Here is a 23,203-nt window from a genome sequence, read left to right as displayed (position 1 = left end):
CCCCTTCCGCCGCCGCCGCGGGAGCCGACGGGCGGCCGGGCCGGGCGCGCAGGATGCTCCGGTCCCTCTGGAGTTTCCTGAAGCGGCACAAGAAGAAATGCCTCGTCCTCGGCACCTTCCTTGGCGGTGAGTGCCCGGCAGCCGGGCCGAGGGGCGGCGGCGATAATGCGTGCGGGGGGCGAGGCGGGCGCGGGGCTGGCCTTGGGGACGTGGGGCCTCCCCGCTGAGCGCTCCGGGATCGCGCCGGGGAGGCCCACTCGGAGCCGGCGCTGGACCCGGCGAGCCCCCCGTGGCCGGGCGGGTTCCCCGGGTGGCTGCAAAGGCTCGGTGTTCCCGGGCCACGGGAGCAGAGAGCTCCGGGGGGCGGTGTGACACAGAAACGCTCCCACCGACCGCCGTGGGGAGAGCCCGGGGGGGCAGCAGGACTTTCCCCCCAAGCAGAGAGGGGAATCAGCACGTCATCATTTAAGCCCCAAAAGACGGGGACTCGGGCTGCCTGGGCGCTCTTACGGCGAGTGATCCCGTTGCTTTGAAACAGCGATTAACCACGCAAAGCGTGGGTGACATTTGTGTTGCTTACTGTGTTACTTGTGCTTTTAGGATGGAGGCTGAAAGCCTCAACTTTCATATGTGACTTGTGCGTTGAGATAAATTGATAAAATGTCACAGATTCACAGAATCGATTAGGTTGGAAAAGACCTCTTGACACCACCATGTCAACAAGACCATGGCGCTAAATGCCATATCCAGTCTTTCCTTAAACACCTCCAGTGACAGTGACTCCACCACCTCCCTGGGCAGGCTGTTTCAATGTCTAATCACTCTTTCTGTGAAGAAATTCCTCCTAATGTCTAACCTAGACCTCCGTGGCACAGCTTATGACCATGTCTTTTTGTCTTATCGCTGGTTGCTTGGGAGAAGAGGCCGATCCCCATCTGGCTACAACCTCCTTTCAGGTAGTTGTAGAGAGTGATAAGGTCTCCCCTGAGCCTCCTCTTAGGCTAAACAACCCCAGCTCCCTCAACTGCTCCTTGTAGAACATACACTTCATAAGCTTTGTTGCCCCTCTCTGGACAAATGTAGACTGGCTGCAGATGCAAAACTTTCATGGAGAGGATTTGCTTTAATTTTTCAAGCAGTTTTTTCTCCCTTAAGGCTTTTGTCTAACCCATAGTGTGGTCATGATCTAGTAAGCTTCACCTTTCCTTGGAGTTATTATGGGATTGGTTTTAGTTGGATTTAAAAGAGCACATTGGATCTTTCTGTTAATGATAAAGTGCATAGCTGTGCAGCTGGAGATTAGATACTTTTCAAAAGGTACAGCCATGTCTTTGCACACTCAGTCTTGTACTTGTATCTGACGTAAATGACACAGAATTACATTTTACAGAAATGCTAAGGAAAGTTTGTGTTTGTTTATACCCACTAGAATTTGCCTGAACAGTTAAATATTCTGAGGGCTATGGGTTTTTTGTAATGTTTTGTCATATATTCAGGTGATGTCTGGCTTGCCTTGGTTCTTGTGTCCCCCCCATCCTTTCATCATTAATTCCTTCTGTGTTTTTCCAAAGACTGCCAATTAATACATAATAATAGGTCAGATGATGGTTACTGCAGTACTGGACAGACTGCTTCTCCAGTTCACCCCATCACCTGCAGGCTTTGTGACTCCTCAAGTACAGCACAGTGTCATGTTTACCACTGCACTTACAGCCCACCACGTTAATAAACAGATTTACTTAAATACACCCGTCTGTAACCCAAAACCTGTTCCCCCTGTCTTTAACTGTCTGTGTGAGAGTGGTGGGTGGACAAATGGGAGTAGTAAAAATATCAGTTGTCCCAGTTTCAATTAGTAAACATGGATCAATGTCCAAGAGGTAAAGCAGGTATTGGGGAGCTTGTGGCTCTTAGTAGTCCTGAAATCCTAAATTCCTCATGTATAAACAGCATTCTACCAGCCTGCAAAACAACCTAAAATCCCTGAATTTGCAGCTTTTTCCTAATGTTTGGTGTTGTTTATGTACAGTTCAGTGTCACTTTCACTAAAGTGCTGCTGATTGGATGAAGTGCACTTAAAAAAATAATAATCATGGACTACAATAAAGTCATTTAAAGAATGACCAATCCATAAACCCCCAAGATGCTCCTCCCCTAACAAGCATTTCATCTTCTGACTGAAAATGTTGAACTACGCTGTCGTTTTCTGCAGCATGGATCAAGTACCTATTTCCTCATGCCATGTAGTATTTGAGGACTCTGTAGAGAATTGCTTTTTTTGTATCTGAGACTGAAGTAAATCGGGGCTTTTGCAAGAAGGTGAACATCATTAGCTGCCAGCAGCTGCAACTTGCACCATGGTATTTTAAGGCATCCTGGGAGATGGAGTGATGTCCTGCAGATTGCTGTGTTACAGTTGCTCAGCAGCTGAATCTAGAGTGCTTTGGCCACCTACCTATTAGTTATGGATCAGACCTTAAAATAACTCCAGGTAATGCCACCACCAATAGTCAGAACTCTGAGATCTGCAGTGGACTCTCCTCCAGAAAATATTGCCAAATCTTGAAAGGTAGAATGCAACTTTACATGCTGCTTTGACTTGAGGACAGAATATTGGGAAGTGGCTCAATGGTTTAAGAAAAGCATCCAGATCTGCTGATTTAATACCAGAGCCTGGAATCTATAGCTGTCTGGTGTTTGGGTTTTTTGAGAGCTGCAAGGTGCAGGAGGATGTAACAAGAAAAATGGGACATCACAAGATTTAATGATTTTAAGTCTTTAGCTGGCACATGGTCAGAGATTAATGTGAATATTTAATGATTCATTGGACACTGCAGCAGAGTCTCTGTGTTATTACTGATACAGGGTTGTATCAGTGTTGTATTACTGAAGCATCGTTGCACCAAAGTCTGAGTTGGTTGGAAGCTTTTCCTCTTTTTACCGAGGTGGATTCCTTATGTGTTATCAGTGGCTGTCATTCTTAGTGTAATCCCAACACAACAACTACAACTGTCAATCCCAACACTACAATAGATTTTTCTGCTTACGAAGATGCAAACCTCACAAAATAAGAGCTCAAATTGAGGGGGAAAAGCAACTGAAAAATAGGTGTAACTTTTCCTTAATCATAGAGTGAGGTTGAAAAGACCTCAACTTAGCAAAGACTCTGTACAAACCCTTTCTTCAGAAGTTGTTCTTTTAACAATATAAAATAAATTGCACACTAAAAAGACTTTTATCTCTTCAATCAAGCGAAATCTGGTGGTCTGGGATCAAACCCACTAGAAATATGTAAAGTAGAGAGCGAGTGAGCTAGCATGGTGAAGCCGCAAGGACACATTCGTTACAGTAGTTCTTGTTGGACAGGTAGGTTAAAGTAGTTTTTATCTTGGTGCTCAGCATTCAAGGTAGATTTCAGTGGATATTACAAAATGATTCACTGTTGAAATTCTATTGCTGCAGTAGAAGAACAAGTTTAGGGTGTGTCTGCAATGTATGGTTCAGATTTCAGTGGTGAATTAATTGTCGCTGAATTTCATGTGTTGCAACCTTTGGCTTGCAGAAAGAGCATTTCAGTTCAGAAGTCTATCTGCTTAGCAGAGAAAGTTGGCTTGGTTTGTGGGTGAGTACAGGGGCATTAAATATGTTTTGGTGGGACTCAGTGCTGCCAAGAGAATAAGGTTTTAGTGCCTGCATATTTTAAAGATGGTTTTCAACCATAAGGGGACAGTTGTATGTCAGTTGATACACAGCTTCCTTGAACATAAGGATAAACCACAACTTACGGAGCTGTCTGTGTCTTGGAAGGATGCAGGCTTACGTGTGTCAGCACAATTTCTACATAATAAAACTCCTAAAACTGAAAATTTCCCCCTTTTTTTTTTTTTTCTGAGGTAAATATGGTGGTGAGGGCAAAGGTTACATAGGGTTGTAAATAGGTTTCCTGAACATTTGATGCCTCCTAGTTACCTTCCCACCGTTCTGCTGTGAAGAAAGGAAAGGGCTTGAGGGGGAGGGAAGTCATAACTTAGGTGATGTGAGAAATATCCTACCTCTTTGAGGCTACTAGCAGAAACATGTAAGAGCCTGCAGATTTTGTAAACTACTTGCGTTACTTACATTTAGATGGGAAGAGGCTATACAGTGTTACAGCCAAAGAGGGCTACAGAGACAAATTAGGCCACATTTATCTGAAATCTAAGTGTCGCTTCCTTTGCAAGAATCGTGGGTAGAGCCCTTCCCAAATCTTCGTTCGCGAAGCCTAGCCATGATGAAGTGTCGCTTCCATAGGATATGGGTACTGTAGACCCCAGGGTACTCCCAGTGTTGTAGGACAGTGTTGTGGTTTAACCCCAGCTGGCAACTAAAGCACCACAGAGCCACTTGCTCACTCCCTCCACAACCTCCCCAGTGGGATGAGGGAGAGAATCAGAACTGACCGATGCCCAACAGTCCCTGGGCAGTGCCTTCCCCCTTAGCCTTCCCCCTCGTTTTATTGCTGAACAGGACATCCTGTGATATAAGGTATTCCTTTGGTCTGCTAGGATCAGTTGTGTCCCCTCCCAACTCCTTGTGCACCCCCAGCCTGTGCCCTGGTGGGGCGGTGTGAGAGGCAGAAAAGGCCTTGACACTGTGGAAGCGCTGCTCATCAGTAATGGAAACATTCTCTATTATCAACACTGTTCCCAGCACAAATCCAAAACACAGCCCTGTACCAGCTACTATGGAGAAAATTAATTCCATCCTAATCAAATACAACACAGACAGCCAGTACAAATGTAAATACATTTCACTTTGTAGATCAGTTTTAAAGCAGTATAAATTGTAGTTTGAGATCCTTACTGAGGTTCCTGTACTTAACATCAGGGGATGTAATCCTAGTTTGTACCACTCATCTGTTTCTGAACTCTCCGAATCAGAAGCATTGGGACTATAGTCTTTTGTATAGTTCCCATTTTGATGAAGGTAGAAAATGGTTTACGGAGGAATGATCTTTTGGGCAGTCTCATTATTTCTGAATTTTCTTAATTCCTGGTTTTGTATGAAACATATGGGAAAGATTCAATATGACGTTCCACGTATACAACAATTTAGCTAATTTTAAATCTTGTTGCTGCCACTTATGCAGACCTCCCATCCCATACCAAGAGGTAAAACCAAGTTATATTAGCTGTTGTAAAAAGTTGGTGTTCGCTTTGCTTGTTTATAACAAGAGAGACTTTCAAAATGTCAGTTTAGTTTCTGACAGGTTTGTTAGCTGATTTGACATTATGGCAGTTCTTGGGATGGGGCTTTCTCTGGTCCTGCTTCCAACTCCACGTGATGATGTTTTCATGTGATGCATTCATTCTGGACTTCTTAGAAGTCTGTGTTATTTTGTTATTTTCAAGTCTTCTAAATTAATGCTACATGTATTAACATAGATACACATGGTTGTTTTAAAGTAAATTGTGAACACACATGAGACCAACTGCCAGGTTGGCAGCTTCTTGAAACATCCTGTAAGTCAGAGATTTGCAGAGGCTCCACTGCTGTTTTCAGGCACGAGTGACTAGTGGGCAGAAGTTCATTGTCATAACTGAGACTTGAATTTCCCAAGTGAGGTGCTGTGTCCTCCAGGCAACTTAGAGGCACCTACAAGCCATGCAGGTAGCAGAGTCTGTCAGTCTGCTGCTGACAGCCAAACTTATTATTGTTTGTTGGTTTTGCTTCAGCTGTTTGGATGGTGCAACTTTTACCTTGGTTAACCTCTAATGCATTGCATTCCGAAAGATGAGGATGATACCAGATAAGCAACATCTGTTAGCAGTGGGTTAAAGTTATGGCTTAGTTCAGGGGAGGGAGGGAGAAATAAGATGATTAGTAGCTGGTGTTGCATTGTTTTAGACAAGTGTTTTTTTCTGGAAACTCCTTTAAACCTGGATGACTGCTACTGCAACTTTGTACCCTCACGAGTCACAGCAGTTCTTAGTACAGAGTAGTCACTCAGCTTTAACAATCAAGTATTAAGAAATTAGCTGCCTAAATCTTAAAGCTACTGCTCCAGCATATCACTCAAGGGTATGCATATGATTCTTCCTGAACTGTTTGCATGTCTGCCTATGTCCTGTCTATATTCAGGAAGGGTCTTTTTTTATACTTCTGACTTTTCTGCCACAAAACCTGGAGGTAAAAGGATTTGTTTTGGGGTGGGGGAAAGTAAACAAAAGTAGTCATTTAGACAAATGACTCTGTGTTAATGTAATGGGAAAAATATGGTGGGATAAAATGATTGGAAAAATCTTGTGTTCAAAAATCATTTGCTAATGCTAAAAAGTTGTTTCTATTTCAGTATGTTAGCTGAAAAAAAATCAGTACCCTGGCAGTTGTGTTCTAAATAGATATTCTTGGCAGGAATTGGTAATTTTTTAGAGAAAAATAATCTGATTGTTATTTATGAAGTCTCATATTGGTTAACAATTTATTGGTCAAATCACATTTTTTTGTATATGGACCCATAATATTAAAGTTCGCATCTGGTGGAGTGAATATTCCACATGACAAATGGTCAGTCTGCCTAAACACTGAAGCAAGAGAGAGACTTATCAATTTCTATTTTATGAGGCTTTTGGGAAATAAATGGAAATGACTGTGGTTGTTCCAAACTGGTCTGGCTTGTAATTACCTATTAAGAAACATAATGCCAGTATGAGTAGCTGGATTTTTTTGCAACCATGAATATTGGAGCGCAAAGTTGAAAAGCCTTTTGAAATACTGATGATAGTTTTGGAGAACATTTCGAAAGGTTTTGATGGCCTAAAAAATGTGACTGAATTCAAAATCTTGGGGAGTTTGGGCTTGGGTTTTTTTGTTGTTTGGGGTTTTTTTGGTTGTTTTTGGTTGTTGTTGTTTTTGTTTTGTTTTGTTTTTTTATTATTATTATATTTTAGTTTTTGTAGATTTGGTTTATAAAATTAGTTTTGAACCTTTTAGCACTCAACTGTTTGAATGTTCAAATATTAACTTCTCAGTGTGAAAATTGAAGAAAACTTTGTGACTGTGTGTTTAGAAAGTACTTTGTGGAAAAAAGTAAAGACTTGATTTGTTATTCAGGTTTCTTCTGTGTATCATTATTGACCTGACAGATTTAGAGCTGACTCTCTGTAGAGGAGTTTCAGTACTTAAGAGAATTGCTATAAAGCAGACAGAAGATGATCAACTTGTACAAGTCTTTTCTGCTTGTGTTGGTTCCTCCCTTATCTCTGTCAACCGTCCAATTCTCTCGTGAGAGACCATGGGAAGTGCTTTTTACACCTAAATAGGTAACTGCTGCTGCCAGTGCATACAGGAGGCAGCAGATGAACTGGATACACAGAAGGTGTTGTAAGAAGCCCCAGGTGGAGGGTGAGAAATCAATGCAAAGCAGCTTAGAGTGGGCAAAGGTGCTGAGGATAAGCCTGGAAGATGTAGTGGTATCTTGAGAAATGGCTTGGAAAGTGGGGCAAAGATGAGGAAGGATGAGAAGAGGGCTGTGGGCAACCTGGACAGATCTCCGAACCTCTGGTGGTGTGGGACAAGTAGTTGGGGAAAACTTCAAGGGGATGTATGTTGCGAGAGGAGATAATGTAGAGTGAAAATTTTTGGTTGGTCTTTGTGGAAGTGGAGATTTATAGTGAAAATGATAAGGGATGGTCAGGTCCTTAAGAGTGGAGTTGGAAACTAGGAACTTGGTAAAAAAAGAAGAGCCACAGTCAAGCCCCATTGGAGCTAAGGTGCTTCCTACGAAAGTTTCAGGACCAAACGAAGGAAGTGTTGGTCTGTAGCGTTTTTCTCATATGTGATTCTTAAGAGTTGAGTTTTATCTCTCGCTTGTGGTAATTTTTAATCTCCAGACCTATGCATTCTTGTTTTTTCCTCTATTCTTTTTTTGTTACCCTACATTTTTTTTTCTTTTTTGTTTCAGTCTCTTCAGTACTAGTTGTTCACGTTGCAGTAGTACCAAAAATGTCTTCTGTGAATGGCAAGATCTCTCTTCTCGGCAAAGTTTCTTATACTGCTTAGAGTCATTACCCCTGGAATTTTAAGTAATTTTGAAAACATTATTTCTGATATTACTTTGTCAATCATTATTAAAATACCCAAGACCCACATATCCAAAAAACCCCACTATGCATCTTTATGGTTTAAAATCAAAGAAAAGGGCTGAAGGGACCTTTCTCACTTTATTAAAGCACCTTTTAATATGAGTATTTCTCTGCAGGAGTCTATTTACTGGGAAAATATGGGCAGAAGAAAATCAGAGAAATCCAAGAACGAGAGGCAGCTGAATACATTGCCCAAGCACGAAGGCAATATCATTTTGAAAGTAATCAGAGGACATGCAATATGACAGGTAAGAAAAGGAAATAGCTACTGTTCTTGATAGGTAGGATTACTTGGAGGTACATACTACATATTGTCAGGATGGAAGAAAAACAGAAATGTAGGTGAATTCAAAATCTTCAGTAGTGCTGCATAAATAGAGTTGTTTTGCATAATAAAAAGACTCTGAAGAACAGAGGATTAAAGGGGTTTTAGGGGACATCTGAACCCTTATCCATCTGTAATCATACAAGTATACATGCAGGTTACAAATTTTTTTCATGTCAAGATCCTTTTTCCTTAAACCGCATGTGGTACTGAGGGATGAAACAACATTCAGATTCAAACAATATTGAATTTACAGCAGGATTATTGTATTTATTATAGCACATTGTTATAGCACGTTATAGCTGCATGGAGAACTTGTGGGTAAATATTATTTACTAATAAGAAGCACATCAGCCCATTAGTTTCCTACACAGTTAAAAGGTACTTGACTAGGTGGGGAGCAAAAAACAAAAGTATTTTTCTTACAGCACCAGTCTTAGGATTTTTGGAGACAAGGTGACAGAGTAGAGCTTAACAAGGTCCTTGTCATTCTTGTAAATGCAGGCCATTTTTATAAAACAAATTGGGCAGCATTTTCTTTTTCTGTTGAAATTTTTAATGGCTTCTTGGGTGGCTGTAAGTGCTTTCTGTGCAATTTGTTTACCCTGACCAGTTGGTATTTCATTTTTATCTTTTCTGATTTGTACTGCTGGGATTGATTTTGCTGCAAGAACTAAGTTTTTCTATGCCCTTCTTTGTACAAAGTATCTTCTCTCAGGCAGCATGCATTCCTGATGAGATGTTTCATACTTTGTTCTTAGTATCTATTATGTTTTCTGTTTCCTGTTCCCATCATAGGACATTGTTCTGAAAGTAAAGGGTTTTTTTCACAACAGGTTTTTTTCATTTGAAACATACCTTTCCCTGGTTCTCTTGTTGGAAAAAAACAAACCTCAGATACTTTTCCTCTCACTTGGAGAAATGCAGCAGTGTAGATTTTCACCAGATTTTCTTTTGGGGAGTTGGAGGCAGGATGATGTATATGTAGGATGTGAGTGGACATTTGCAGCTAGAGCCAATAAAAACGTGTAGTGACAATAAGGGCAGCATTGTCCCCGAGCTCGTAAGAGGCACACAGGTTATTGCACCTCTGAGTACTCCCAGGGTTTCCTATTTTGCTTGTCCTTCTAGCTTTGCCTGTTGAGCAATGGGACATACATTGTATAGCACCTATTGAGTGTGAGGTGGGGATGGGTTTATGATGTTTGGAGTTTTTTTATGTTGATGGGTTTTGTTTCTTTGCTTTTTTTTTTTCTTTTAACAACAGTACTGTCAATGCTTCCAACATTGAGGGATGCCTTAATGCATCAGTTAAATTCTGAGAGTCTCACATCTCTTCTTAAAAACAGGTAAGACTATTTTAATTGTGTTAAACTGCATTTGTTTTGATCACAAGTTTTTGTCAAATTATATTATGTAGAGAGCATGCAGGATTTTGGTTCTCTGCCCTATGAAGTCACTAGCCTTAAAGTATTTCAAAATCACTGTGTAAATATTCTGTGTCATGTTAGATGTGTTTTGATAGGGATGGCTGGCATTTTCCAAACATTACAAGAATTTATTCTTCCTTTAAGATGTTGCAGTGAGAGACATGTTTTTTGTTGAAATGCTTTTAAGATACATAGATAAAAGTACTTAAAGGATCTAGTCTTCTCTCAAACAGGACAGAATATCTTGAGTGAGTTGTTGATGTTGTGTTTGTAAAGATGTTTATGTAATCTTATCAAGTTCAGATGTGAGTAGAAGTGGAAAGTATCCAAGATGAGATTGGAAATGGATGTAAGTAATGAGAAGTAATTTTCTTCCCTCCTTTTTTTTTGAAGTAGAACAAATAGGGGCACGTCATACATTAAGAGAAATGCTGCCTTGTCAGAAAAAACCCCTGGATTTTCTTATTACTGCAGGAATAAATTGCCTATTTTTAAATACATAGGGTATAATAGCATACCTTAAACATAAACTGCTTGTCATCTGGCACAGAGTAAAAGTGTTATGTAGGCAGTTAACACAGGGCTTCTGACTCACTTGAGACTGTCTTTCTAGTTTACCTCCCACTAGTTTATTTATGTAGCTATAACTTCAGCTGTCCAGCATTTAATAGGTTACCAATTCAGTCACTTTTTTTCAGTCAAAAAACTTCCACAACAGGGCAACAGAATGAGATATTTAAAGGGGGAATTGCAGCCTGAACAATGTTTTTATAATAAATTATCTGAGAATTTGGAACTGTAATTGAATAATATTTACTCCAAACAACAAGAAATTAGGAAAAATTAATTTTAATGGAATAAATGTGTTTATCATAATAAGAGTCTTACTTAAGGAAAAAATTAGACTGAATGAACAAAAGAGCTTGTGGATCACCAGATATGTCATCTGGACTGTGCAGCAAAATAGTCTACAACAGTTTGTAATCCTTTATTCAGTGGTGAAGAAATATAATGCCTTAGTTTGTTCCCTGTAGCAAGCATTCTTTTATCAAAATATACCTAGTTTCTCTAACTTGTTTAACTAGCTGAAGCAGTTTATGGGTACACTGGCACACCTCTGAATTCCAACAATCCCAGTGAAAATAGATATTAGAGTTTTTTGTTATCATGCATTTTTGAAAACAAATATTTTTTTTAAATACTGGTTAGATGAAATATTCTCTAAGTGTGGATGTTCATTTAGAGTGTATCTTAGAGTGGAGTTTGTGTCTCAATGCTTCCAATTTTGACTTACACCTCTAGTTTTAACTAGATGCTTGAACTTCCCTATGAAAACATAGGGAAGGGGTTGGGAAAACACAGATAATGGAATCAACCAGCAAGGCTCACTCCACTTTGAAGTGATTCTTTGAAGAAGCTCTGCATTCTTATGTTATGCGTGGAGGTATAGATTTCTTCTTTCCACTTCCATTTGAGAAGCTCAATCAAATGGCTCCAGAGCTCTGAGCGCCATTGTTGTTGAATATACAAAGGAGCAGATATGGAGACTTACCTTTCTTAATGTCCCTGAAGATGTGTTATTTTTCTCACTGTTGTGGTTTTACTTAGGCCTAATTTTTCAAACCCCCACAAAACTGCAAAAAGGTGAGAGAGGTTTTACACAGGCAAAACAGACTCGATGTGGGGGAATAATATTAAAATTTATTGCTAACAGAATAGAAACTAAAGAGTAATATATACAACAATTCTAACTAGTTTCTCCTATGATGACAAACCACCCCTCCTCTCCCCATATCAGTCTGGGAGGAGAAGTCTCTTCTTCACTCTCAGAGCTATAGTTAAAGTCTCTCTTCCAATCAGAGTGTGGGGATTCTCTCTCTGCACTCCCCGATGGGTCTTCGATGGGCTGCAGGGGGACAGCCTGCGTCACCATGGTCATCACCATGGGTTACAGGGAATTAAAGCTCTGAGTCTTTTTCCCTGCTATGTGTGGGGTCCCTCCCTGGGGAAGCAAGCTCTCGGGGGATCCCTCTTCAAGGGGTCCACCCCTCCTCCCCGGGTCTCAGGTTTCTTGGGGTTTAGCTCAGTCCTACACCAAGAATGTTCCAGTGTAGCTTTTCTCTCTCTCCGTTACAAGTTCTCTCCGCAGGGCATCCCTGCATCTCTCGGTCTGGCTCCAGCTGGCCGCTGGTACTGTCTGGGCCACTCTAGGCCCGCTTTGCTCTGTTCTGTGCGTTGCTTCTGCTTCGGATCTGCTCCACTCCTCAGCAGGGTCTCTCTGCTCGCTCTGAGCTGCTGCAGCTGCTGCTGCTTCTTCGCAAGGCCTGGCCAGCCTGCTTGCCGTACCTCCCCCCACGGTGGGGGGGGAAAAGTGGTGAGGCCGGCCGGGAAACTCCTGGAGGAGCTTCTCTCTCGTTCTCTGGCTGCTGCATATTCCAGCCAGGGGCCCAGCTCGGCCCTGGACACTCCAACGCCGTGCTGGGCCACCGCCACCACTCCGGCGTCCTCTGCCACCCCCACTCGCAGTGGGGGGAACCCCCCAGCCCTTGGCCACAGCACCCAGTCCGGTTCTAACACCATGCCGGGCCCCCCGTGGTCCCGGCCGGGGGGGGTGGGAGGGTCTGGCCCCCCACGGGGCCCGCTGACCCCTCTCCACCTCATGGCTCTAATTCCTACTGCGCAATAAGTGCTTCTCTTCTGGCCCTATTAAATATGGAATTTATAGAGGCATTACTGCAGCTTTCGGTTGGCTGTCTGCATCGGAAACCCACCTGGAGCTACCCATCTTTCAGCTCCAGGGGGACAGGACTAGTCAAACCACAACACTCACATAATCTGTGTCATGGCTTAACATGTTATGGATTTATGTTATCATATGTTACAGATCATGTTATGGCTCAGGTAATCTCCTTTAACTTGAAATCCATTCACTTATTTAAATTTGGGTGGCCAGTGGTAGGCTGGGGGTGTAAGCAGGCTGAAGTCTTCAGTCTTCCAGAGAAACTTCTAAAGAGGGAGCAGCACCACAAGACTACAGATGTTCCTGTTCTGTCTGTCCTCCTCTTTTTAAAGCCATGTAATTGAAAGAGATGAGATGAAGTGCCAGCTGCTGTAGCCTTGCACATGTTGCATATCTCCCACCTATTCAGCACTTAGCTTTATTCCAAACCTCTGGTTTTTATTTGCATTGCTTTTTGTTTCTGTAGCAAGCAATGGCTTTCCAAATCAATGAATGTGAAACGGAAGTTGAGTTTTGAGTAGCAACTGAGTCTTAGTAAATTGCAGGAGATGAAGACCAAAAACTTCATTTCCACTGTTAGGCCTAATGCTTGCAGACTTAAACTGTTACCACGCTGCTGCCTTATGTTGTGAGGAGAAACTCTGTAAGCATGAGCTCTGAAAAATGTTTTGAAGTAATATGTGCAAATGTAGTTGGCTGATGTTGATGTATTGGCTTCTCTTTATCTCTTCAGTTGGCATGAAAAACTTACCCCTCATAAGTAACAGATATGGCTTTAAGTCCTGTTATGTATTTTATCTATAGAATTATTGTTGTATTTTTTTAACAGTCCTTCATTTGTTTTGCTTTAGAATAGCTTTAAAAAATTTGCATATAATAGCTTGCAAAAAGAAAAGCGTGTAAATTGTTTTTGTATGTGCCATGGATCATTGTATCTCTTCCAGCTATCATTTATATAACCTGTCTATTATTTGGAGTTGTAGACTTAATAGTTTATTATACCAGTTCACTTGCATTATTTGGTAGCAGTGAAATTAAAAATACATTGTTTATGTAAGTGATATAGGGGTCAAACTGATGCCAGAGTGCAGATGTTGTGCTTGTAAAGAGAAATGATTTCTGGTGAAAAGTGTATTTTTCTTTTTGTAAACTAGGTTACTGTAAAGTCTAGGTTAATTTGAACTCTCAGTCCTAAATATTTAAATGTTAATTCTGATGCTAAGAAATTATCAAATGTTTCCCTAAGTGACTTTTACGATATATATCTTCCATGATAGATACACAGTAGCCATTCTTTACTGACAGTGCTTAACAGGTGAGAATGGCTGATGAAAGTTTTGGATGATTAGCTGGCTCTTATCCCTTCTACTGCTGCTTGCTAAGATTACCTCTGGATAGTAGTTACAAATATGACATGTACCTTAGGCAGTTTACGTGTGTCTGCGCAATCTACAGTCTTGCTATTTTGACTGCAATAATCTCGAACAGGCAGCAATTACGAGTATTGAGGCCATGCTCCTGAGAACGCAACTGCGTTGGGCAGGGCACATCTCTAGGATGAAGGACCACCGCCTCCCTAAGATCCTGCTCTATGGTGAACTTGCCACTGGCTGCCGCAAGAGAGGAGCTCCAAAGAAAAGATACAAGGACTCCCTGAAGCAACAACTCAGCCTCGGGCATATTGATCACCATAACTGGTCCACTCTGGCCTCTAATCGGGAGGCCTGGAGACAGACCATTTATAACGCTGCTGATGCTTTTGAGAAGGCACGCAGGATCACTCTTGAGGAGAAAAGACAACGCAGAAAGAATCGAGCCTTGCAGAATATACCATCTAAGGAGCCTTTCTGCTGTGTCTTTTGCAACCGGACTTGCCTTTCTCGTATTGGCCTTTTTAGCCACCAACGCGCTTGCATGAAAAATGGGTAGAGCCCTTCCCAAATCTTCGTTCGCGAAGCCTAGCCATGATTTTGACTGCAGAATATATAAAATTTTAGGTATTGGTCAGGTCAAAAAGTGAACCTCAACCAAAGAAAAGAGATTAGCATACGTTTGTGTGGGTGGCACAAGATTTCTTTTCCACAGATGGTCATGATCTCTTTGTTTTTTGATGATCAAATATAAACTTTAAACCCACATCAGGCAATGGTAAATCTTGCAAGAAAGTAGGGTGATCCTGCACTTATTACGCACAGGCAGACAGAGGAAGCCCTTCTGAACTGAGTTTGCATTAAATATATAGAGAATCAAGGCCCCAGAAAAGACCACTTTGTGCCATCAGTGGGCTTTTTCTGATTGCTTATTGTAGTAGTTCAAAATTGATCATGTAAGTGTGTAATTGACATGACAAAATGCTACATTTATACATTACATTTGGGATATCTTTTTTTGTGTGTTGTTTATATAGTGCCTTCTTGAATGAGGCAAATGGATATAGGCCTGAATTTGATCTGAATAATTTTGGTAGCTAAATGAGCTTGCCTTAGAGCACTATTATTTCATTTAGCATATTTATTAATTTCCAAGGAAAATATACTTCTTAGTGTTTAATATTTCCATTTATTTTTCCCACAGGCCAGCAAACAAGTTAGAAATATGGGAGGATTTAAAGATAATAAGTAAGTGGAAATGAGAGATTACAATTGCATAATTATTTAGCTTAAATTTAAAATGTCTTTCACACCATTTAAAAGGCACACTTTAAACTGAGTTGTTGTTTCAGTAGGTATGAAAACAGTGTAACACACTACATGGCAAACCTCCTCCCTGCCCCTCCTCCCAAAGGCTTCTCATGATGGAACTTTTCTTAGCCCCAAGGGAAGTTAGAAGCTTGGACACCAAGGTGAAAAATGTTATTGCCCTTCATGTTACTCTGCTCAAGAAAACTTTGTGAGACCTTTCTGTGTCATCACAGAAAAATCAAACTAGTTTTTCAGAAATTTTATGCTGAACCTAATGGAAAATGTTAATCAGAAATGTAGGTCAGCCCTTACATCGTTTCCTCTTCTTGAGCCTGTTGAAGAGAACCACAATAGCAGTGGTCATGAACCTTTTGGTTCATCTTTTTTTTTATTGTCTGATGGAAGCAGTGGAAGGGAAGGAAAAATAGTGGAGTCAGATAATTATGCTGTGAAATACTACAGCTTTTGGTTTTGTTTCTCCTTTTCACAAGGCCTTTACAGATCCTACAGATCCTACTTTTGATCTGACTCCTTTCTTTCTGTGTCTTTGCACTCATCCATATTTATTCTTGTCACTTCTTCTGCACATCCTCCTAGGCTGCTGGCTGGTAGCTGATGTTTATTTTAATTTTCTTTCACTAGATCTTAGCTGCTCCTGCCTTAGGTAACTTTTTTTCTCAAGCTGCTGTTGTGCCTTCTGTGTCTTAATTGTGTGATGAGGGCTACCATAGACTGTGTATTTCCTGGCCTAATGAAGAAAAATCATTTGACAGTAAATATTTTTCTTCTGAAGCAAGTTGTATAATTTTTATTTTTCTCAAAATAACTTGAATAGTGTGCAAAATGATATTAATACAGGACTTCAAATGGGACACTCTAGATGTAGCTCCAGCACATTAGACTCATGACCATCTTGGGTATGTGTTGTGAAAATATGTGTTATGACAACCAGTGAGAGAAATGTGACTGTGTATTTAAAAATCATCAGCACTTCTTGAGTCTTGGAGAGCACGCTCTCTCCTTGACTCACCCTTATTTCTTTGACCTTGAAGTTACTTTATTTTCTCTATTCAAGGTTTCACAAGGAGCATCGTAGCTGTGTATAGTACCTGTATGCTGGTAGTTCTCTTGCGAGTCCAGTTGAATATTATTGGCGGTTACATCTACCTAGATAATGCTGCGCTCTGCAAAAATGGCACAGTAAGTTTCTTGGTTTGTTTCAAAGGTATAACTTCTAGGAAGTGAAAGGATTATTTGGTGAGAGATAAAAAGGGCATAGCTTAGGAGTATCAGAATGAAACTGAGAGTTCTTACAAAAATGGGAAATGTGGAAGCATTACTGCAAGTTAGATATATTGATGTCTTTTTAATACCCTCTAAATTTGGATGATTTGGTGATGCTGTTGCTTAACTGAATACTAGCCATATTGAAGAATGCTTTTTGTCTGCATTTCTCTTGCTTAATCATGTCTAAACACCAACATGACATGGTTTCTTTGCTTTAATTTTTTTGTGGAATGGTAATACTGTATGAATGATCCAAGATATGTATGCAAATTTAAATAAATGCTTAGGTCCTTCTAGCACATACATTAATTCCCCCAGTTTAATTTTTCTAGGATTAAAGAAAATAGATGTTGTCTTTGAAATTTTGACCATTTTGTTTAACTTCAAAAGGCCATCTAAATGTCTGTTGGTGGGGCCAAGCAAGGTAGAAGACTTGTTTTTTGTTTATGTAGGATATCTATCACTGCTCAATAAAAACAGATCAATCCCGCAGTAAGCAAGTACCCATTGTAGAGAGTGAGATCTGCAAGTTGTTGGATGGCTTGTCTAAAAATAATGGATACAAACTTTGATTAGTTCTCATATGCCCCCCTGTGATAGCTCTTGCTGAGAGTCAAGGAACAGCATGTCAAGGCAGGTCTGAGAAAACCTTTCATTAGGGAGGCCAGGGTTGACTAAGGTCGTGCTTCATTTTGTAAAACCTGAAAAAGCTTTTTTAGAAGGGCAAGATGAGTTTGGACTGGAAACATGTTTCCTTTCTGTTATTTTTTTCAATCCAGAAGTGGATTGACAGGGCCAATCTGAGGCACTCCACTGGAGCAAATTGACATCCTGTCTCTCAGTTCCTGAAAGCTTCTTTTCTGTCAGATAAGCTTTTGTTAGATTTCAGCATAAATAACATACTCCACTAGTTTTGATTTCTGGGATGGTGGAGGGTCTATTTGCACCTACAGAGCAGTTTTTTAAGAGACTTACCTTTATATGAATGAAAATGAAAGAGTTTTCTGTGCCGCTGAAGATGGAAGAGAGATCTGTATAGGACTGAAGAAAATAATGCAAGAGGACTTATGAAAGATCCAGGAGTTGACAGCAAGAACAGTCAGAAGCTACAGAGTTGCACCAGAATGGGGGAATCCATCTGCTGCAGGGTATTATAAAGATTAAGGAAATTGGTGGCAGCTGGTTTGAAATGATTTCTGCATTGTTCTCTATTGTTGACATGTTACAGAACTGTTGTTTTTTTCCCTACAGACACCATTAGCTCCCCCTGAAGTTCAGCAGCAATATTTATCGAGCATTCAGCACCTTTTAGGAGATGGTATGGTGCTTATTATGAGCTAACTACACTTAAAAATTCTGCTTTTTTCTAGACTTGAACAAATCATTAGAATAACTTTGACACTTTCTTCCTTCTAGGACTGACTGAGTTAATAACTATTGTTAAACAAGCTGTGCATAAAGTTTTTGGAAGGTAAGAGCCTGTATTTCTCTGTGGTTAGCTTTTAAATTTTATTGTGATAAGTGTTCCCAAAGCAATGAGTTTTGTGAGAATAAATAAAAAAGGGGTTATATCAACTTTTTCAAAACCATGTTTTTATTATAGCAGGCTGTGTGTGCCAGTGCAAACCAAGGCAGTAGATTAGGGTCCTGTTACTTCTGAACATGTTATTGGTAGGAAGAGAAAGAATCATTATTCATTTTGCAATCAACACTGTAGCCTTTTTCCTTTCCAGTATTTCCCTTAAGCACACCCTGTCTCTTCTGGACCTGGAACAGAAACTTAAAGATATCAGGAAAGTAGTGGAACATAAAGATTCAGATCAGATTGCATCTTACTCTCCCTTATGTCATTATCTGATGCCAGATGAAGAAAATCCTTTGGCTAGCCAGGTACTTGTTTCATTCTGCATTTTTGTTTCTTTTTGGGGGTGAGGGAAGGGTGCATAACAGTCCTCTAGCGTGCCATGGTGTCAGTGTCTTTAATAAATGGTGGAGCCTCTTCCATCATAAATCAAGTGTCCTTATCACTTTAATTTAGGCAAAGTTACATTTTCTTCAGATTTGATTGAAAACAAGTGTCATCCTCAGAATGTCAGCTTTGTGTTCAGAAACACGGCCCAGTTACTGCTTTTAGCCTGTGGCCAAAGCTGTGACACAGTGCAGCTTAACTCAGCCCTAAGCTACATTGCTGTTACCGGCAAAGTTCATGGAGCATTGTAGCATCTTGGCTGATGCACGGGATGATGGTGTGCTGCGGTCCTTTGTTGCTTTGGGCTGGAAAATGAACAGGAAGCCAAGAGAAGGATGTATCTAATAGCAGCTGTAATATTAATTCCCTAACTTTTGTGAAGGTGTTTGTCTCCACCCTCACCACAGGTTGGAGAAAACTCACTCTTTACTTGGTTTTACACTCATGTCGAGATGAAACATGGGCTTCAGCGTGTGACTGCATGTACTTACCACTTTAGCTTAAGCTGCTATGCTGGGTTTATTTCAATTTTGAAGGTCAAAAGTGGAAAAATGCCTTGCCCAATTAGTCTGGTACTTCCTGCTAGTATTGTTTTTAGTTAAAAAAAAATCCTACAGTGACGATTTAAAACACAAATTATAAAGAATCTGATTTATGATAATATTTTCTGTTAGATTTGACTTGTACATCTTGACTTTATTCTGTGATACACAACTTTTTTATTTCTACTCTTATCCTCATGGTTGCCGATTAAACTTACTAAACAGTGTCTGTCTTTGCTTTTTCTAGGCTTGTGGACTCACAGAAAGAGATATTGCTACAATTAAATTACTGAATGAAACTAGAGATATGCTAGAAAGGTATAGAGAAATAACCTGTATTTACATTAAACTCCTCACAACTATTGTTTATGTAAGACAATTACTTTCATATAAAAAGCTGTCAACTTTTCATTTGTGAAATGTGAGCGTTCTGCATTAAATTTTTACATTCACTAATTGTAGGCTGAGATTTTCAAAATCTCTGAAAGTTCTGAAACTTGTTTGTAAGAAATAATCCTGCCTTAATGAGATAAACCAGGATGTCCTTCCCAGTCAGATCTCTTATCTCTTCCTCACCTTTCTGTAGTTGTGCAGGAACAGAAGAGTACTTCTTTTCTGCCAAAGCAGAATAAATTGAGAGTAATTTTATTGGATTTACTTGATTTGATAAAGTGAACACCAGTATTGGCTTACTGGAATTTATTTTTAGTGCATGGTTTTGAGAGTGGTTGTATGTGTACTTTTACCAGAGAAAGCTATCAAAGCGAGGCTTCTAGAATAAACACAGGATATGAGGGAATTGAGACAAATGCTAAACTATTCTTACTATTTAGCTGCTAGGGATCTGGGGCATTTTAAGGGTAAGTCCCTTCTATGTTATTACTTCATAAGAAATAGAAGTGAGAAATGCTTTAGACTTAACTCAGTTTTAGGGTAGAGTCTGGGTTGTTGAAGGAGCTGGTCTTTGGTGAGGTGGCAATACTAATGGCATTTATCTGGGTCGTACATGCCCCCTTAGGGGAGGCACATCTGAGGCACTGAATACTTGCAAGGTTTTTTAGTTGGAAAACATAAAACCCAGGAGTCAAACCTTTTAATATTATTATTATTATTATTGTTGTTGTTGTTGTTATCATCATCATAATTATTATTATTTATTTTCAGTCCAGACTTCAGTACTGTTTTGAGCACGTGTTTAAACAGAGGATTCAGTCGACTGCTGGACAATATGGCAGAGTTTTTTAGACCTACTGAAAAGGACCTCTCTCAGAATGGCTCTGTAAATAGGTAAATATTTCCTTCTGTTGTGGTTCTCATGTCACTAGTGTTTTGCATTCATAGTGAATTCCAGAAAGCCTATTGATTTTCCTGCCTTCTTGGAAGTTCTCATGCTGGAAGTATTATTCTGCTTCTTGCTCTTCAAGAATCCCTGCATTCTCCTTGTTTTGCTCAGGTAGAGAGCTAGGAGGATTTCATGGGTGGAAAGAAACATGCAAGAGTATAGGTGAGGTATCTTTCCCATCATTACTTGCAGATCTAGAAGTAGAAATCAGATGACCTATACCTTCCACTGTTTGCCTGAACAGTGTACTGGCAGACTGCCTTTTGGGCTAGGGAGGGTTTACCCCACTGGTGGTGACTACTGGCAGATGTGCTGCAGTACCTCCCTGTGAGGCCATGAGGAAGAGCCTTCCCCTGCAGCTTGCGAGCCCTGTGCACCCCAATCTCCGTCACTCTGGTTTTCAAGGAAGCTGGGTGGGCATTGCCGTGATCCTCCAAGTACAGGGAGCCAAAGCACCCACAGAGCTCTAGGTTCTTTGCTGGTATGCTGATAAAATATAGTAACACTCAGGGTTTTCTACATATTCCTAGAAGACAGCTTAAAAATAGCTTTTATTTTGAAGTTAGCTTTGGTTTTAAACAGTGAGGTGAGACTGTTACAAATTCAAAAGCTAAGTTCAAATCCTTGAAATATAATTTCTCAAGTATTAAAATTAAAACCTTGAATAATAACTGGGTTTATGTATGTTTATTTTAGTAACTGATGGCTTTTAGAGGGTTTTATTTTTATTTAAATATATACTATTTACATCACTTAAAATACCCCAAAGAGTGTAGTTTGGCTGTCTGTCCTAAGTCTGGTTTAGTTTGAAATAGTGTGAGACTGTAGACTGGCACTTCTATCACCTGTCTACATACGCACACATGTAAAGGTTCTGGCTAAACCATAATCTGCTTGTATGAGAAGCAAGTATGAAACGTTGTGTAATAGGAAGACCAACTGAAATTAGCTTTGGTACTCCTCTATATTAAATGAAAGGCTTGACAGGGGAAAAAAACCCTTCATCTGTACGTTTTAGTTTGCAGTCTTGCAATTCTTACTTTTTAAGTAGTAATTACTTAGAATTTTAATAATCACAGTTTAGTGGTTTTACCAATGTCAGAGCAGTTCTAGGTCAATATTTTTTGTTTTTTTCTAGTCTTTCCAGTGTCAGTCTTCCTTTAGCCAAGATAATTCCAATAGTAAATGGGCAGATCCATTCAGTATGCAGTGAAACGCCCAGTCACTTTGTTCAGGTAAGAATCTTCCTTATTTACAATATCCCAAGTAAAATTTCGAAATTAATGTTGTATATTTAATAAATTAATTCTTTTTACTTTCACTGGCTTTTAAAAAATCGGAAACAATTGGCATAAAAAGCTTTTTGTACATTTATATCTTCCAAAAATATGCTGTTTTTCTTGAACCTCTTCCTTCTGTTGAACTGTGAAGATGCACAGACAGGTCTCTTAACTTGGTTTGACTTGCAGTTCTGCCCACAAACCTTTCTAAAGCAAGAAATTTGAGTAATGTCTCTGTGGAAGCACCAGGTGTTTTTCTCACGATGAATTCTGTACTGCAGCAAAACCAGAATGGCACTGGATGTGTTCAATTACGCAAATTTATTTTTTACATTTCTTCCAGGACCTGTTGATGATGGAACAAGTGAAAGATTTTGCTGCTAATGTTTATGAAGCTTTTAGTACCCCTCAGCAACTGGAGAAATGACTCGCACACTTTTAGGAATAGATGGTGTATTTATAACAAATCCCTTGCAACTACTGGTGAGACTTGGGTTGATTTTTTTAATGGTGTAAGAGTGGCAGACCAGCAGAAAGAACACTCCGAGAAAAGTGGGAGCGAGCCCATATTTGTTCTAATAGAATTATGTTTCAAGCACCCATTAAAAGTATTCTTGTTGAAAGAATCATTGTATGTAAAGACTTTTCTATTAAAAAAGTCGTTAAATTCCTCTGTATTTAATTTGATTATTTTTATTGCATCTAAAAGGCATCTGGTGGCAGTTATTACAGCAGGTTACTAAAAAACCCATTTGTTTGCCCTGGAGTGTGTAAGTTTTGGAAAGAATTAATGATAGTGATCTAAGAATAGCACAGAGTAGCAGAATGAAGTAATGCTTTTTGCTTCTTCTCCCCTCGAATTTTTTTTTTATAAAGGAAATTTATTTCACTTAACTTTACAAACATTATTCCAAAGTCTCTTGTTCTTCAGAAGGCCTTTGCCAACAGATGCACGTTCCTTTTGAACGAACTGGGGGCATGCTCTCTGTTACTTAATACTAAAGGAATGTGGGTTTTTAGATGTTCTCTTGTTTATGCTGTTCAAACAGCTACACTGTACACATTACCTTGTAAATATTTTATCTTAATTTGTATTAATTTTGAGCCCAATTGTCTGTATTGTAATAAAATATTTTAATGTAAAATTTGTGCGTGTATTAACATTACTAGCAGGAAAGGCAATAACCAAATTTGGCGGACCACTCAAAATTCTGACATAGTTGAAAGAATAAATTTAACTTACATAGTAATAATTTTGCACTCAGCAACATTAGTCAGGAAAAATAAACCTTAAATCTCTACACTGAAGCAGAAACAATTAATGCCTTTTGTTGTGCTTTATCTCCTCCTCTTTGCAAACTTCACATTGTGTGTCTATCCCTAAAAATGGTGACACGTGATGAATTTGGAAATTTTTCAAGTTGGACGCAGTCTACCCTCTGCTTAAAATGTTGTCTTTGCCAAAGTTGAAGATCCCTAGCAAC

General features: G+C 39.8%; 1 protein-coding gene across 1 annotated transcript; it reads left to right on the top strand.

Moving 5' to 3' along the window:
- Window positions 1–9: 9 nt before the first annotated feature.
- On the top strand, window positions 10–22,864 carry PEX3 (peroxisomal biogenesis factor 3). Its single transcript, XM_027689455.1, has 12 exons — window positions 10–126; window positions 8,240–8,371; window positions 9,716–9,797; window positions 15,193–15,236; window positions 16,375–16,499; window positions 17,838–17,904; window positions 18,003–18,057; window positions 18,320–18,476; window positions 19,345–19,415; window positions 20,262–20,384; window positions 21,578–21,674; window positions 22,063–22,864. Exons 1-12 carry the CDS (start codon window positions 54–56, stop codon window positions 22,144–22,146), a joined length of 1,110 nt encoding a protein of 369 aa, XP_027545256.1. The 5' UTR covers window positions 10–53; the 3' UTR covers window positions 22,147–22,864.
- Window positions 22,865–23,203: the final 339 nt, after the last annotated feature.

This window comes from Neopelma chrysocephalum, unplaced genomic scaffold (assembly GCF_003984885.1).
Source record: "Neopelma chrysocephalum unplaced genomic scaffold, ASM398488v2 Primary Assembly neopelma1_23, whole genome shotgun sequence".
Lineage (NCBI taxonomy): Eukaryota > Metazoa > Chordata > Aves > Passeriformes > Pipridae > Neopelma > Neopelma chrysocephalum.
This window is presented reverse-complemented; position numbering and strand designations above follow the sequence as displayed.

Bases quoted from the DNA above. Each gene is read 5' to 3' on its own strand.
- PEX3 (XM_027689455.1), top strand. From the start codon at position 54: ATGCTCCGGTCCCTCTGGAGTTTCCTGAAGCGGCACAAGAAGAAATGC. The intron at 15,237-16,374 runs GTAAGTGGAAAT...TCTCTATTCAAG, and splicing joins GGAGGATTTAAAGATAATAA to GTTTCACAAGGAGCATCGTA. The intron at 20,385-21,577 runs GTAAATATTTCC...GTTTTTTTCTAG, and splicing joins CAGAATGGCTCTGTAAATAG to TCTTTCCAGTGTCAGTCTTC.